Here is a 16673-nt window from a genome sequence, read left to right as displayed (position 1 = left end):
TGTGTAGCCCTTAATATCTTGTTTTTTTTAGACTGAGATTAAGCATGCAATAACAAAGCGTGAAAAGCTGTAAATATCTGGATTTTGTTCCTCAAAACAGATGGTGCATAATTAGCCACAAGGCCCAGTGACCTTCATGCCCTTAATCTAATACTGCCCTAACATTGAAGGAACATAAACATCTAACCCAGGTTTGAATATGTATGACTCGAAACACATGATGGTGTGCACTTCGTACAAATCACTCCGACATTCTGGGAGGTCTGGAAGTAAACCCAGGCCCGTACATATGTGCCCGGTAATTAGAAGCTTTCCAGGTTAATTAATTTGACAGACGGACCCCATTGTGCTCACTGCCAGCCAAAAAGCCAACTGAATTGGCTGAGGTCCTGAAGGGTGACTTTTTATTGTTCTTTGATTCATGCTTGTTCAAAGGGCCACACAGGTCTGCAACCTGTAATTGACTTGAAGAAGTGGGGCTCACACCTAAAAGAGGGCTTGTTATTGACACTGAGGTAGCAGATAGATTTTGATAGATTTCAACAAACAATATTGGAATCACCATGGTAACAACCATAAACTGTCAAATCCATCTGGCTGATAGAATATGAATTTTGGTTCAAATATGTTACATTTAATTAGGTTTTAGAGTCATAGAGCAACTGGTGAGAAGCTAAATTGCCACTGTGTATACCACTTGAATTAAGAAGAACATTATTACTTTTGTCAACTCTGTAAAACATCAACTCCATCAGACTGTTATCTAATGTCAAGTCTATCAGAGTGCTGAAACATCTGATAGAATGGTTATGTTGTTATTGGGGATTTATAAATTAATATTTTTCCCTATTTTACAAAATATTAAACTTTTACTTTTAGAGGCAGATATATCTGTTTCGAGTATCCACTACGTCAGTGGCTTGTCAACTCTGTCACTGATGGCTAACCCCCTTTTTTGGGGGTCAATATTCTGAATAAATATTTGAATCACTGCTCTATGCTTAAACAGCTCAAGCTGTTTCTATGCTAGACCTATGGGATAATGTTTGCGGGAAAAAAGATTGTCCCATCTTTTACAGTTTTTTTCGATTGCTAAACGACAGTGGACACAACTGGAGTCACATGTGCAGAACTCTAACTACAGTCTGCACAGCAGCAGTTCATGTGGACCAAACTCTAGTTCGTTTTTCATTGCTTGAACACAGTTTTCAAAACTATACACACTTATCCCATGACTTTAACCACAACCTGCACAACACTGTGGATTTACAGCACTTTGTTCAAATGCTAACACACTGCTGTCAAAACTGTGAACCACAAATTCAAAACGGAATATATTTCAGCCTTGTGCCTTTCAAACACTGCTGATTGCAATTTCAGCTGAAAGGCTAAGCAGGTGTCTTGTTTTAGACTTGTTAGTGAACACACACACATATTACAGTATATATAGGTAGAGCTCAGAAAGACTCATTTTGGAAATGGAACAAGGAAGATGGGTTCGTGGAGGGAGAAGGGTGGCAGGGAGAGGGCGGATGCGTGGAGGAAGACAAAGAAGACAAAGAGCTGTTATTTCAGATGAAATAAGGGCTACACTTATAGACCATGTCGTGAACCATGGTCTCTCATTGAGAGAGGCAGGGTTGAGGGTGCAACCCAATCTGCAAAGATCCACAGTGGCATCTGTAATGCGAATTTTCCATCATGCAAACAGGTGAGAGTTAAATCCTTACAGTAAATGAAAACATTACAGGAATCTATTTTGTATTGCAATTATAGAATATTTACACAGATATATATTACAGTAAGTTTGACTGTAAAATATATTTTTACAACAGGACCCAAAGGCTGCCCCCAACAGGGGGAAGAGGAAAAATATTTTCAGATGCGCAGGAAAATGCTATTGTTGACATGGTTGTTGTAAACAATGCAATAAAACTGCGGGAGATTCAAGATAGAGTGCTGGCTGATAATGATATATTTGAAAATGTTAATTCTGTCAGCACAACAACTATTGCTCGAGTCCTAAAGAAACACCAAGTTACAATGAAACAGTTATACACTGTACCGTTCGAGAGAAACAGTGAACGGGTAAAAGAGCAAAGATACCAATATGTCCAGGTAAGACGTCTGAGGTTACGTACACAGCTATACAAAATATTTACAGTAAAAAAAAAACACTAGCATTTCTACAGTAAAACTGTGCACTTACTGTTTTTCAGAGAGTAATGGAGGTGGAAGCACTGGAAAGACCACATTCATTTGTATTTATCGATGAAGCTGGATTTAACCTTGCCAAAACACGGCGCAAGAGGAAGGAATGTTATAGGTCAAAGGGCCACTGTGGAGGTTCCAGGCCAAAGGGGGGGAAATATCACCATGTGTGCTGCAATGGCCAATGATGGTTTGCTTCTCAACACACCACTCATTGGCCCATACAACACAGAAAGGCTTATAGCTTTCCTAGAACAGCTCTATGCTCAGCTAGTGCCAGCAGAACAGGGAAGCCAGTAAGAAACCCCCAAGTTTTTGTCATAGTTTGCGATAACGTTGCTTTTCACCACTCTGCAGCTGTCACAGATTGGTTTGCAGCACATCACAGATTTATGGTTTTGTACCTGCCTGCATATTCACCCTTCCTCAACCCAATAGAGGAGTTTTTCTCTGCCTGGAGGTGGAAAGTGTTTGGTCACCACCCACATGACCAAATGTCTCTTTTGGAAGCCATGCGTGCCGGATGTGAGGACACGAGTCCAGAGGACTGCCAGGGATGGATAAGGCACTCCAGAAGGTTCTTCCCCAGGTGCATGGCAAGAGAAAACATTAGATGTGATGTTGAAGAAAACCTGTGGCCTGATGCTAGAGAGAGGCAGGATTAGCCCCTCAATTATTTGTTCGAATTACAGTATGTACTTTTAGTTTCTACCTTTTTTTTCTCATTACTGTAATTCCGTAAATTACTACAGACTATTGAAGCAAACTGCTAATTTTCATTTACCTTAAAGAATTGTTATGTTCTAAAAATTGTAATAAATCATGTGAAAGAATGTCACTCTTTTCTTTGAAGAAAATATTACTTTGTATGAAGTCACTGAAATTGTTCAAACTGTAAAGATGAAAAGTTTGTATTTTCTGTATTGGTGTTTGATGCTAGTTTTTTTACTCTCAATGTGTTCTGAGTGACAGTGTGTGTTATCTCAGTGAGGGTTGTGCATAGTGTTTGGCTGCACTGAGCGTGTTTTGAGCCATGTGTTAAGAGTTGTGTTGCTTGGAATGAGTTTTGCAGGTGATGTGAACTGTTTAGCTCAGGTGACTGTTGGTAGTGCAGACTGTAGTTAGAGTTTTGTACATGTGACTCCAGTTGTGCCCACTGTCGTTTAGCAATCGAAAAAAAACTGTAAGAATCCCTGAGCTCTAAAACAACATGTTCTCTCAGCCTAATGGCAAAATGTGTGAAATAGCATGAGATTACCTTTTGGAAGTAACAGTGGTTATTGTTGTTGAAATTCAAAACACCCTGACAGTTGGTTATTGACAGCTCAGGCCTCTTTTAGGAAGCCATTTCGGAATAGGAGTCGTGTGTGTGTGTGTGTGTGTGTGTGTGTGTGTGTGTGTGTATAATCATGTATACATTATACTGTACATTGCCTTTTCCCATGGCAGATGCAATGCCTCATCACTTGGTAACTTGTACTTCGCCCCCTGTTCCTGGTGAATTTGAATTTAACCATGAGTGCATGTCAGTGTTTGAGCGTAAGTGTGCGTGAATTGGTGTGTGTGTGTGTGAGAGAGGGAAGGAGAGAGGATCCAAACTGAAGTGCAATCTCAGTCTAAATCACAGAGGGTTCCCAGGGGAAGGGGCCCTCTTCCTGGGGTTAGTCAGTGAATTAAATCACTATGCAGGACCCATTTTTCAAAAGTAACCTTTCCCATTGACAGTGTAAGTGCGAGTCTGGATCCATCCACACGGTCCAAGAAGTGGAATTAGTGTCGTGCATAGACTGCAGTCTCCCAGGTTGTCATTTGTAGGGGCTGTTGCTGCATTTCTCACAGCCCTGCCTGTGTCAGTGTATTCATACTGGAAGAGCCCATCTGCCTCTCTTCTCTCTAGTCTCCTCCCTCTCTTCCCTGCTTCAGATCTCCCCAGAAGGATGTCCTTAACTCTGGTCTGGGTTGAATGGTGTTGCTTTGATTAATACAGATAGCGTTCTCTCACAACTACAGTAGCCAATCTCTTGCTTTATTGGAAGGGATACCATAGACACGTCCAATAGCTATGAGCAGGTGCTGGATATGAAAGTAAAACGTTTTGCGGGTGATCTTGTCTTTTATTCCATAACATCAGTCACAAGGATGCATTTAAACCATTGGGTAATGGCAGGTGAAGTTGGATTACTCCTGGACCACAGCTATATTCTGCTGTTCAGAGTTGAGCCTGATTTTTATATTGAATTCTGCTTCTGCCACCAATGCAGCTAACTGAGATAAATTCTAAACATGACAGAGTTGGGCTTGAATTAATCTCTATTGGATCTAAATTAATCGGAAATGTGTCTGTTCATGCCTGTAACGTCAAAAGGCCATGTTTCAATTACAGTTACATGATAATACCCTTTAATCTCTTAATTGAGCAAAATTGACATAATGTGCAACTCTGAACCTAACCATTACATTCAGCAACTCTGAACCTAACCATTACATTCAGCAACTCTGAACCTAACCATTACATTCAGCAACTCTGAACCTAACCATTACATTCAGCAACTCTGAACCTAACCATTACATTCAGCAACTCTGAGATCCATAATGTGTTGATAGTTAAAGGGTAAATTACATTTGTAGTTTGAAAGCATACAATAATGCCAATCACATTTGCTAGTGAGATTACAGAAAAACACATACATTTTCTCCAGTAGGTATCTTGATGCTAATTTGCGAATTAAGGGAGATTAAGATGAGAATGTACAGTATGTGTGGACTAAGTACTCACGCAATACCCGTTGAGTGTCAAGCTTCCTAAATACAGTGCCTTGCGAAAGTATTCGGCCCCCTTGAAATTTGCGACCTTTTGCCACATTTCAGGCTTCAAACATAAAGATATAAAACTCTATTTTTTTGTGAAGAATCAACAACAAGTGGGACACAATCATGAAATGGAACGACATTTATTGGATATTTCAAACATTTTTAACAAATCAAAAACTGAAAAATTGGGCGTGCAAAATTATTCAGCCCCTTTACTTTCAGTGCAGCAAACTCTCTCCAGAAGTTCAGTGAGGATCTCTGAATGATCCAATGTTGACCTAAATGACTAATGATGATAAATACAATCCACCTGTGTGTAATCAAGTCTCTGTATAAATGCACCTGCACTGTGATAGTCTCAGAGGTCCGTTAAAAGCGCAGAGAGCATCATGAAGAACAAGGAACACACCAGGCAGGTCCGAGATACTGTTGTGAAGAAGTTTAAAACCGGATTTGGATACAAAAAGGTTTCCCAAGCTTTAAACATCCCAAGGAGCACTGTGCAAGCAATAATATTGAAATGGAAGGAGTATCAGACCACTGCAAATCTACCAAGACCTGGCCGTCCCTCTAAACTTTCAGCTCATACAAGGAGAAGACTGATCAGAGATGCAGCCAAGAGGCCCATGATCACTCTGGATGAACTGCAGAGATCTACAGCTGAGGTGGGAGACTCTGTCCATAGGACAACAATCAGTCGTATATTGCACAAATCTGGCCTTTATGGAAGAGTGGCAAGAAGAAAGCCATTTCTTAAAGATATCCATAAAAAGTGTTGTTTAAAGTTTGCCACAAGCCACCTGGGAGACACACCAAACATGTGGAAGAAGGTGCTCTGGTCAGATGAAACCAAAATTGAACTTTTTGGCAACAATGCAAAACGTTATGTTTGGCGTAAAAGCAACACAGCTCATCACCCTGAACACACCATCCCCACTGTCAAACATGGTGGTGGCAGCATCATGGTTTGGGCCTGCTTTTCTTCAGCAGGGACAGGGAAGATGGTTAAAATTGATGGGAAGATGGATGGAGCCAAATACAGGACCATTCTGGAAGAAAACCTGATGGAGTCTGCAAAAGACCTGAGACTGGGATGGAGATTTGTCTTCCAACAAGACAATGATCCAAAACATAAAGCAAAATCTACAATGGAATGGTTCAAAAATAAACATATCCAGGTGTTAGAATGGCCAAGTCAAAGTCCAGACCTGAATCCAATCGAGAATCTGTGGAAAGAACTGAAAACTGCTGTTCACAAATGCTCTCCATCCAACCTCACTGAGCTCGAGCTGTTTTGCAATGAGGAATGGGAAAACATTTCAGTCTCTCGATGTGCAAAACTGATAGAGACATACCCCAAGCGACTTACAGCTGTATCGCAGCAAAAGGTGGCGCTACAAAGTATTAACTTAAGGGGGCTGAATCATTTTGCACGCCCAATTTTTCAGTTTTTGATTTGTTAAAAAAGTTTGAAATATCCAATAAATGTCGTTCCACTTCATGATTGTGTCCCACTTGTTGTTGATTCTTCACAAAAATATACAGTTTTATATCTTTATGTTTGAAGCCTGAAATGTGGCAAAAGGTCGCAAAGTTCAAGGGGGCCGAATACTTTCGCAAGGCACTGTATTGGGTTGGTTTCTAAGGCATAGATTTAATAAAGCTAAAAGTAATCCCAATTCTGGTTTAGTTGTTTAAAAATAATAACATTTGAGATTTTCAACATACAATTGAATGGTTAAAGCTGCAATCAGGAGTTGAAACAATAACAAAGCGTTTTCCCCAACCCTGTTTCCCTGCTGGAGAAATGTGACCTCTCAAAGGACTGACCATCCATGATATCAAAATAGTAGTTTTAACCATGTTGAGGCTAGTGTTTACATTGTTTACAAACATTGGAGTAAATCAAGCCACTCATTCTAAAATTATCCGCTGAAATTGTTGTAACACTTATTACTAGCCTGTTCAACCTATCCATTTCATATCGTCTGTGATTCCCAAAGATTGGACATCTTTTCAAAGGGGGAGACACTCTAGACCCAAACTGCTACAGACCTAAATATATCCTACCCTGCCTTTCTAAGGTCTTTGAAAGCCAAGTTAACAAACAGATCACCGACCAATTCGAATCCCACCTTCTCTGCTATGCAATCTGGTTTCCGAGCTAGTCATGGGTGCACCTCAGCCACGCTCAAGGTCCTAAACGATATCATAACCGACATCGATAAGAGACAAGACTGTGCAGTTATATTCATCGACCTGGCCAAGGCTTTCGACTCTGTCAATCACCACATTCTTATCGGCTGACTCAACAGCCTTGGTTTCTCAATTGACTGCCTCGCCTGGTTCACCAACAACTTCTCAGACAGAGTTCAGTGTGTCAAATCGGAGGGCCTGTTATCCGGACCTCTGGCAGTCACTATGGGGGTGCCACAGGGTTCAATTCTCGGGCCAAGTCTCGTCTCTGTATACATCAATGATGTTGCTCTTGCTGCTGGTGATTCTCTGATCCACCTCCACGCAGACGACACCATTCTGTATACTTCTGGCCCTTCTTTGAACACTGTGTTGACTAACCTCCAGACGAGCTTCAATGCCATACAACTCTCCTTCAGTGGCCTCCAACTGCTCTTAAATGCAAGTAAAACTAAATGCATGCTCTTCAACCGATCGCTGCCCACCTGCAACACTACTCTGGACGGTTCTGACTTAGAATATGTGGACAACTACAAATACCTAAGTGTCTGGTTAGACTCTAAACTCTCCTTCCAGACTCACATTAAGCATCTTCAATCCAAAATTAAATATAGAATTGAATCTAGAATCCTATTTCACAACAAAGCATCCTTCACTCATGCTGCCAAACATACCCTTGTAAAACAGACCATCCTACCGATCCTTGACTTCGGCGATGTCATTTACAAAATAGCCTCCAACAATCTACTCAGAAGATTGGATGCAGTCTATCACAGTGCCATCTGTTTTGTCACCAAAGCCCCATATACCACCCACCACTGCGACCTGTATGCTCTCCTTGGCTGGCCCTCGCTTCATATTTTTCGCCAAACCCTAGGCTAGGTAAAGCCCTGACTTATCTCAGCTCACTGGTCATCATAGCAGCACCCACCTGTAGCATGCACTCCAGCAGGTATATTTCACTGTTCACCCCCAAAGCCAATTCCTCCTTTGGCTGCCTTTCCTTCCAGTTCTTTGCTGCCAATGACTGGAACGAACTGCAAAAATCACTGAAGCTGGAGACTCATATCTCCCTCACTAACTTTAAGCACCAGCTGTCAGAGCAGCTCACAGATCACTGCACCTGTACATAACCCATCTGTAAATAGCCCGTCCAACTACCTCATCATCATAATGTTATTTATTTATTTATTTTGCTTCTTTGTACCCCAGTATCTCTACTTACACATTTATCTTCTGCACATCTATCACTCCAGTGTTTAATTGTTATATTGCAATTATTTTGCCACTATAGCCTATTTACTCCCTTATCCTACCTCATTTTCACAAACTGTATATAGACTTTTTTCTATTGTATTATTGAATATGTTTGTTTATTCCATGTGTAACTCTGTGTTGTTGCTTGTGTCGCACTGCTTTGCTTTATCTTGGCCAGGTCGCAGTTGTAAATGAGAACTTGCTCTCAACTAGCCTACCTGGTTAAATAAAGGTGAAAAAAAAAGTTGAATATTTTCTTCAAGAATCAATGGGTACATATCATCCATTTATAAATCCACAATGTACGTAGCAACTGCAGAATGCCCCTTTAAAATGTTTTCAACAGCATATCTATGACTGATTGTTATTTTAAGCCAGGTGTCAGAGTCTAGGTGATGTGGGTAAGGCGGAGTCAGGCGCAGGACACAGAGATGAGTAATAATAGTACTCCAAAAGAATCTTCCAACAAGGAGAACGAAAATCCAGAATCACATAAATGAAACAACTGACAACAATAAACACACACAAAACCATGATGGCTCCAGAGGATTAAATAGGGAAATAATTCAAACGTAATGAGAACCAGGTGTGTACAACACAGACAAAACAAATGGAAAAAGAAATGTAGCTCGGTGCAGGCTAGAAATCCAGCGAAGTCGGAGTCGGAGGGGCAAGGAGAGGCACCAACTTCAGCGGAAGTCGTGACACCAGGTCCATTAAACCGAATTATTATACTATTGATTAAAATAGCAATTTAGTCAGGTTGAGAATTTATGGCCCCCTGAATGAGACATCAGCTCCTCTAAGTAATGCTAATTTAACCATTCTCCTTTTTCTTTAAAATGCACTGATAAATATGAAAATAAAAGCTTCCAAATGAAACAAACCTCTATGTAATGGTTAAAACCATGTCTTTCTACATGGCTTCACAAACCATATCCCTGTCCATGAATGGTATACATTATACTCAGTAATGCTGAATGTCGGCCTCAGCTGAGCTCCCTTAATTTAACGCATAGATTTCCCTTTGTACTTCCTAATTTTTGCAATTTGTTTGCCATGCATCCTTGATAAAAAATAGCCTTTATTCCAATGCATTAGATTTATCATTGTTACATTTTGTCAGTCATCTGTTTAGAGCGCTCATTGCTTTGTTTTCAGGTGCACGCTGGGACACAAGAAGTAGACCATTTATTTAGCTTGACTATTTTCAATCAATGTGTTTTCTTTCCTGGATCAGCTGATGATGGTCGACAATATCACCAGACCACTAGCCTACAGCTAGACACTAGCGCGCATCCACTCCATCCAACAAGTTGACACTTTTGGTTAGAAGCATTTGATTGTGCAGTTGCATAGGCCTACATTATTTATAATTTGTGTGCCCATGAAAACGTTTTCAAGGCGAAACATATTGAAATGTTACGTAGGCATGGTTACACTTAGTGCATTTCCAGAGATATCCAAGATCCAGGATTCAGAACATTGAACTTAAACCCTGTAGGAATCCTGGATCTTGGATATCTAGGGAAATGCACTAAGTTCAATTTTCTAATTAAATCGTTAATCCATTTCATAAACATGTAAATAATGTAAGAACATTATATAGTGTTTTATGACCCAGGATCTATGAAGACTCTAATCATATAATGTTTACAATGCCTTTATCAATGATTTGTCTGTTTATAATCAATCGGTGGTTGTGTGATGACAGCATATAACTGTTAACATTGATATCTTTAATGGCGCTTTCAATAGAATTGGGACCTCAAGTCAAATAATTCCTTTGATTTTCAGTTCGGAAAGTCAGAGTCAGCGATTTCCAAGTTCCAAGTTGTTTTGAATGCGGCATAAGCAGCTTTATCTGAAGCCTGGGTGTATTCATGTGTGTAAAACTGCCTCGGCTGAGAGGGCTGAGAGGGTAGGCTACCGGTAGTGGTGTAGACCTACCCTCTTAGAATGCATTGAGAGTATAGAGAGCATTACTTTTTTCACTGCGACCAGCAATCGGAGTTTACCCACGTATTTGTATGTTTTTTACCACATTAGGCTACCACACTATATTACCAGCTACCGGTAGGCCTATTTGAAGTTCATGGTAATACACATTATAGCCTAGGCTAGTAAAATGAGGTTGATTAGGTTGACCTTTTTTTTTCTGAGACAGTTTCAGCCCCATTTCATGTGTCTGGACATTCCAGGCTACAAAAAGGTACAGTTGTCAGCAAGGTGCAATGCCAAATTTAATTAGGCACACTTTTTGGTGTTTTATAACAGTTGTTCATTTCCATTAATAAAATGGAGCAAGTGTGCATGCAGTGAGTGCACTGTCTGGATGCTGTAATTATTTTGGAGTGGACGAACATGCACAGGTAGCCTACTTATTGAAGTGAGTTGTTTGACAATCAGATAATAAAAGGTCATTAATTTGTATTTTTATTGTTTAAATGCCATCTTTACTATTAGGCCTGTAAAAATGTTTTGTGGCACCCAATCACGGTGTAATTCGCACTCTGAATTTAGTCCAAAGATATAGGCTTAATCTATGTACGTGAAACCAGCCGCTAGAGTTTAAATTGTTTCATTGTTTCAGTGCTGATAGCTTTTAGGTGGTAGGCTATAGGATATTATAACCCAGGGTGTAGTTATGCCTCACTACCGGTGTCACAGCATGGGGGGATGGCAAAGAAGAATTAGAAAGTGTCTTGTGGAGAAGGGGTTGCCAGGGCGACCAGTTGGCACCCTTCAAAAATGTCTGTGTTCAATGCTCTGTCTCTCTGACATTTCCTTTGCAGGGGGGTAGGCCTTCATGTTTGGTAGGCTAACATTTAGTGTGCTCTGAGCAAAAAATGTTGGATACATCAAAATATCTGAGTTCTTGTTTTAAATTGTACAAATAGGCCGCTTATTATAAAATAAGCCTATATCTTAGAATAGTTGACATTGTAGGCTAATCACGCGGTTGGATCGACTTCCTGTCGCGTACTATAGCCTATTCGTGAAACGTCTACATAATCAGCACTGTCAAATGATTTACAAAATCTCCCAGATGAACTGTATATTATCGTGTCCATTTGAGATATGTTTTAAGCAAATGTATAATTAGGTGGGTGGAGTGTGTGAGTGCGTGTGTGTAATGAGAGGGAGAGTGACCGGAGAGTGGAGAAAGGGAGGGAGACGAGAGGCGAGGGAGAAAAAGAGAGATTTTGGATTTCAACGGACCCCCGAACGACTGCGTGATGTACAAAGGGCTGCTCCTTTGCTCAGTGCGCACCGATGACGATAATGTGAAGAAGGCAAAATAACGAAGGAGCTTACACGCAATCAGAGGGATACAATAAAAACTGTGGTTTACAATGTTAGCCTTGACTGAGAAATGTAAAGACGAAGCACTGACAGAGAGGAGTTGACACACTTTCCCAAACCTCGAAAATATGACTTTCTACAGGTAACCGTAATCGCTGGAAACCTTGTTGAAAAGTGATTTACCTCGGGGGGAGGGGGAGGAGGGGTCAAGCAGCTTGAATGACGTCTCAGGGAAAGCGGGTGAAAACTAATCGTGCATGGTGAGTCCATCTGTGAGTCATTCATTTGTCTTACTTGTAGGCTATATGATTTTTGGGGGGGCGGAGGAGAAGGAAATAAAGAAGTAGAGATTGTTTGCATTTTCGTACAGCTCGAAGAGTCTGAATGCCCACCAACGGTAGGCGTTTCATTTGGGGAGATATTTTGTGATGATATGGACTCCGGGTCGACCGACACGCAGCAGGCAGATCGTAGCGGACACGCCGGATCCGTCACTGCGCTCATGTGAAGTTTGGCTCTGCGAAAAGGATGTCACCCAGTTCTGCTGGATCTAAAATCAAAGAGCATTTTTAAAGGCTGTTTGATCTGTTCGGTATTTTAATTCTGTGAAAGATATATTAGGATTTTTCTCAGTTTTGATCGGATCCCTTTTTCTTTTACTGTGAACCTACTCATCTATGTGTTGCTTTGAGTGATAGCCTACAGTCATGCATATTTTTGGCGTAAACTATTTTATTAATGTTTTCTCAGACAAATGGATGTCAATTACCTCGTTTCACTGAGCGATTTGAATCCCTGTCAGTTTTTTTATATTCAACAAGCTAAGCGAGCACTGGTAATCAAGCGATGGGCGCAGTTTGCCTGAGTAGGAACCGAATGCGTCTCGATTTTTTTAATGCAGCTTGTTGAATAGGTAATAGGAATGGGCTCGCATTGACAAACTTTACAGCCATTTGGGTGGTAACAGGCGGTTTACAGCTTCCCTAAAACTAACTCAGCTGTCAGAGCATCATGGCTCGTTACGGTTTCGGACTGAAACAGAGCCCTCGCTTTCTATGGATAGTGTTTTGTTTGATGAGAACGTTGTCGGATTTCGCGCGGTCGCAGGAAGTTTACGCACCCCATTCTATCAGGATTGAGGGACATTTGACCCTGGGTGGTCTCTTCCCTGTGCACACCAGAGGGACCGACGGCGTGCCTTGTGGAGATATCAAAAAGGAGAACGGGATCCATCGGCTTGAGGCCATGCTGTATGCTCTGGATCAAATCAACCTCGACGATCAACTTTTACCCAACATCACCCTAGGCGCCCGGGTGCTAGACACTTGTTCGAGAGATACATATGCACTGGAACAATCATTAACTTTCGTTCAGGCTTTGATACAGAAGGACACTTCGGATGTGAGGTGCACCAATGGAGAACCGCCGTTGTTCGTCAAGCCCGAGAAAGTGGTTGGAGTCATTGGCGCCTCGGCAAGTTCTGTATCGATTATGGTGGCCAACATTTTGCGCCTCTTTCAGGTGAGTAACCTCTGAAAATTCCCAAATACTGTATGCCTATTTTTAAAACAACATGTGTAAACTAGTCCTATTTTATTAGGCGTCTTAGGCTGTAAAATAAAACACATAATATGTACAGTATTTGTTGGCCTCATTGCATTATGAGAAAAGGATGAGAGACAGTTTGAGTGGGCTGTTGCGCTTCCCTGGTGGTGCTGAAAGAACAGCTCCTGCCAGCTGTGTAGTGCTAGGGCAAAAAACAAAACGTGCACATGGGGGGCAGGAGGCCACAGGAACGAGTTTGCGAAATTCTGCTCTATCCCTCCCTCTCCTTCAATCTCCCTTTCCCTTTCTTCAAGGTGGATTAAATGTTGCCTGGCTGGCAACCCAGTCTGAAAGATCTGATAGAATGGTTGTTTTTATTGGGGATTTTCAAATGAATCCTTTTACATATTTTACAAATGTTTGGATTAAACTTTTATTTTTGAGGCAAAAATATGTCTGTTTTGAGTGTCTGTTGTCAGCTACGTCAGTGGCTTGTCAGCTCTGTCACTGATGGCTTGTCAGCTACGTCAGTGGCTTGTCAGCTCTGTCACTGATGGCTTGTCAGCTACGTCAGTGGCTTGTCAGCTCTGTCACTGATGGCTTGTCAGCTACGTCAGTGGCTTGTCAGCTACGTCAGTGGCTTGTCAGCTCTGTCACTGATGGCCTGTCAGCTACGTCAGTGGCTTGTCAGCTACGTCAGTGGTTTGTCAGCTACATCAGTGGCTTGTCAGTTCTGTCACTGATGGCTTGTCAGCTACGTCAGTGGCTTGTCAGCTACGTCAGTGGCTTGTCAGCTACGTTAGTGGCTTGTCAGCTCTGTCACTGATGGCTTGTCAGCTACGTCAGTGGCTTGTCAGCTACGTTAGTGGCTTGTCAGCTACGTCAGTGGCTTGTCAGCTACGTCAGTGGCTTGTCAGCTACGTCAGTGGCTTGTCAGCTCTGTCACTGATGGCTTGTCAGCTACGTCAGTGGCTTGTCAGCTACGTCAGTGGCTTGTCAGCTACGTTAGTGGCTTGTCAGCTCTGTCACTGATGGCTTGTCAGCTACGTCAGTGGCTTGTCAGCTACGTCAGTGGCTTGTCAGCTACGTTAGTGGCTTGTCAGCTCTGTCACTGATGGCTTGTCAGCTATGTCAGTGGCTTGTCAGCTATGTCAGTGGCTTGTCAGCTACATCAGTGGCTTGTCAGCTCTATCACTGATGGCTTGTCAGCTCTGTCACTGATGGCTTGTCAGCTCTGTCACTGATGGCTTGTCAGCTACATTAGTGGCTTGTCAGCTACGTCAGTGGCTTGTCAGCTACGTTAGTGGCTTGTCAGCTCTGTCACTGATGGCTTGTCAGCTACGTCAGTGGCTTGTCAGCTACGTTAGTGGCTTGTCAGCTACGTCAGTGGCTTGTCAGCTATGTCAGTGGCTTGTCAGCTACATCAGTGGCTTGTCAGCTCTATCACTGATGGCTTGTCAGCTCTGTCACTGATGGCTTGTCAGCTCTGTCACTGATGGCTTGTCAGCTACGTTAGTGGCTTGTCAGCTACGTCAGTGGCTTGTCAGCTACGTCAGTGGCTTGTCAGCTATGTCAGTGGCTTGTCAGCTCTGTCACTGATGGCTTGTCAGCTACGTCAGTGGCTTGTCAGCTACGTCAGTGGCTTGTCAGCTCTGTCACTGATGGCTTGTCAGCTCTGTCACTGATGGCTTGTCAGCTACGTTAGTGGCTTGTCAGCTCTGTCACTGATGGCTAACCTCCTGAAGATCAATCTTTTTCTCAATCAAAAATAAAAACGAATCACTGTATTGCAAAATATAATATTTGCTATATAAATGTTTTATGTTCGAAATCTAGAAAGAAAATGCCAAAATATTCATAGAAAATGTAATGGTGCTGTAAAACAAAGAAAAATGGTTTTGGAGATTTGTATGAAGAAAACTTATAATGTCATGTTATTTAATTACACATTAAAGGCCTTTTAAACACTTGTTGGCCAATACATGTATAAGTTAAATGCTTTTTATGGTGTCTGAGAGAGTTGACATAAATCCAGTTAGTTGCATGTTATATACAGTGCCAGTCAAAAATGTGGACACATCTATTCATTCAAGGGTTTTTCTTTATTTTTACTATTTCTACATTGTAGAATAATAGTGAAGACATCACAACTATGAAATAACACATGTAATCATGTGGTAACCAAAAAAGTGTTAAACAAATCTAAATATATTTTATATTTGAGATTCTTCAAAGTAGCTACCCTTTGCCTTGATAACAGCTTTGCGCACTCTTGGAATTCTGCTATTCCAACAGTCTTGAAGGAGTTCCCCCATATTCTGAGCACTTGCTGGCTGCTTTTCCTACTCTCCGCAGCCCAACTCATCCCAAACATCTCAATTGGGTTGAGGTCGGGTGATTGTGGAGGCCAGGTCATCTGATGTAGCACTCCATTACTCTCCTTCTTGGTCAAATAGCCCCTACACAGCCTGGAGGTGTTTTGGGTCCTTGTCCTGTTGAAAACAAATGACAGTACCACTAAACGCAAACCAGATGGGATGGCGTATCACTGCAGAATGCTGTGGCAGCCATGCTAGTTAAGTGTGCCTTGAATTCTAAATAAATCACAGACAGTGTCACCAGCAAAGCACCACACCATCACATCTTCTCCTGCATGCTTCATGGTGGGAACCACACATGTAAAGATCATCCATTCACCTACTCTGCGTCTCACAAAGACACGGCGGTTGGAAGCAACAATCTCAAATTTGGACTCATCAGACCATAGGACAGATTTCCACCAGTCTAATATCTATTGCTTGTGTTTCTTGGCCCAAGCAAGTCTCTTCTTATTATTGGTGTTCTTTAGTAGTGGTTTCTTTGCAAAAATTCAACCATGAAGGCCTGATTCACGCAGTCTCATCTGAACAGTTGATGTTGAGATGTGTCTGTTACTTGAACTCTGTGAAGCATTTATTTGGACTGCAATTTCTGAGGCTGATAACTCTAATGAACTTATCCTCTTCAGCAGAGGTAACTCTGGGTCTTCCATTACTCTGGCGGTCCTCATGAGAGCCAGTTTCATCATAGCGCTTGATGATCTTTGCGACTACACTTGAAGAAACTTTCAAAGATCTTAACATTTTCTGGATTGACTTACCTTCGTGTCTTAAAGTAATGATGGACTGTTGTTTCTCTTTGCTTATTTGAGCTGTTCTTGCCATAATATAGACTTGGTATTTTACCAAATAGGGCTATCTTCTATATACCACCCCTACCTTGTCACAACACAACTGATTGGCTCCAATGCATTAAGAAGGAAAGAAATTCCACAAATTAACTTTTAACAAGGTACAACTGTTAATTGA

At 41.6% G+C, this 16673-nt stretch overlaps 1 protein-coding gene across 2 annotated transcripts in view; it reads left to right on the top strand.

Moving 5' to 3' along the window:
• The first annotated feature begins 11620 nt into the window (after positions 1-11620).
• LOC139368853 (metabotropic glutamate receptor 7-like) overlaps positions 11621-16673 on the top strand; it is a 123160-nt gene continuing 118107 nt past the window's right edge. Inside the window, exon 1 of one of the 2 annotated variants that reach the window (XM_071108272.1) lies at positions 11621-13302. In XM_071108272.1, the coding sequence (XP_070964373.1) occupies positions 12793-13302 (510 nt within the window). In that variant the 5' untranslated portion in view covers positions 11621-12792. The remainder of the gene's footprint in view (positions 13303-16673) is intronic. The other variant, XM_071108273.1, reaches the window with a different exon arrangement.

The sequence above is a fragment of the Oncorhynchus clarkii genome, chromosome 16 (genome assembly GCF_045791955.1).
Source record: "Oncorhynchus clarkii lewisi isolate Uvic-CL-2024 chromosome 16, UVic_Ocla_1.0, whole genome shotgun sequence".
In the NCBI taxonomy this organism is placed as follows: Eukaryota; Metazoa; Chordata; class Actinopteri; order Salmoniformes; family Salmonidae; genus Oncorhynchus; species Oncorhynchus clarkii.
Note: the sequence above shows the minus strand (reverse complement) of the source record. Positions and strands in the feature narration are given on the sequence as shown.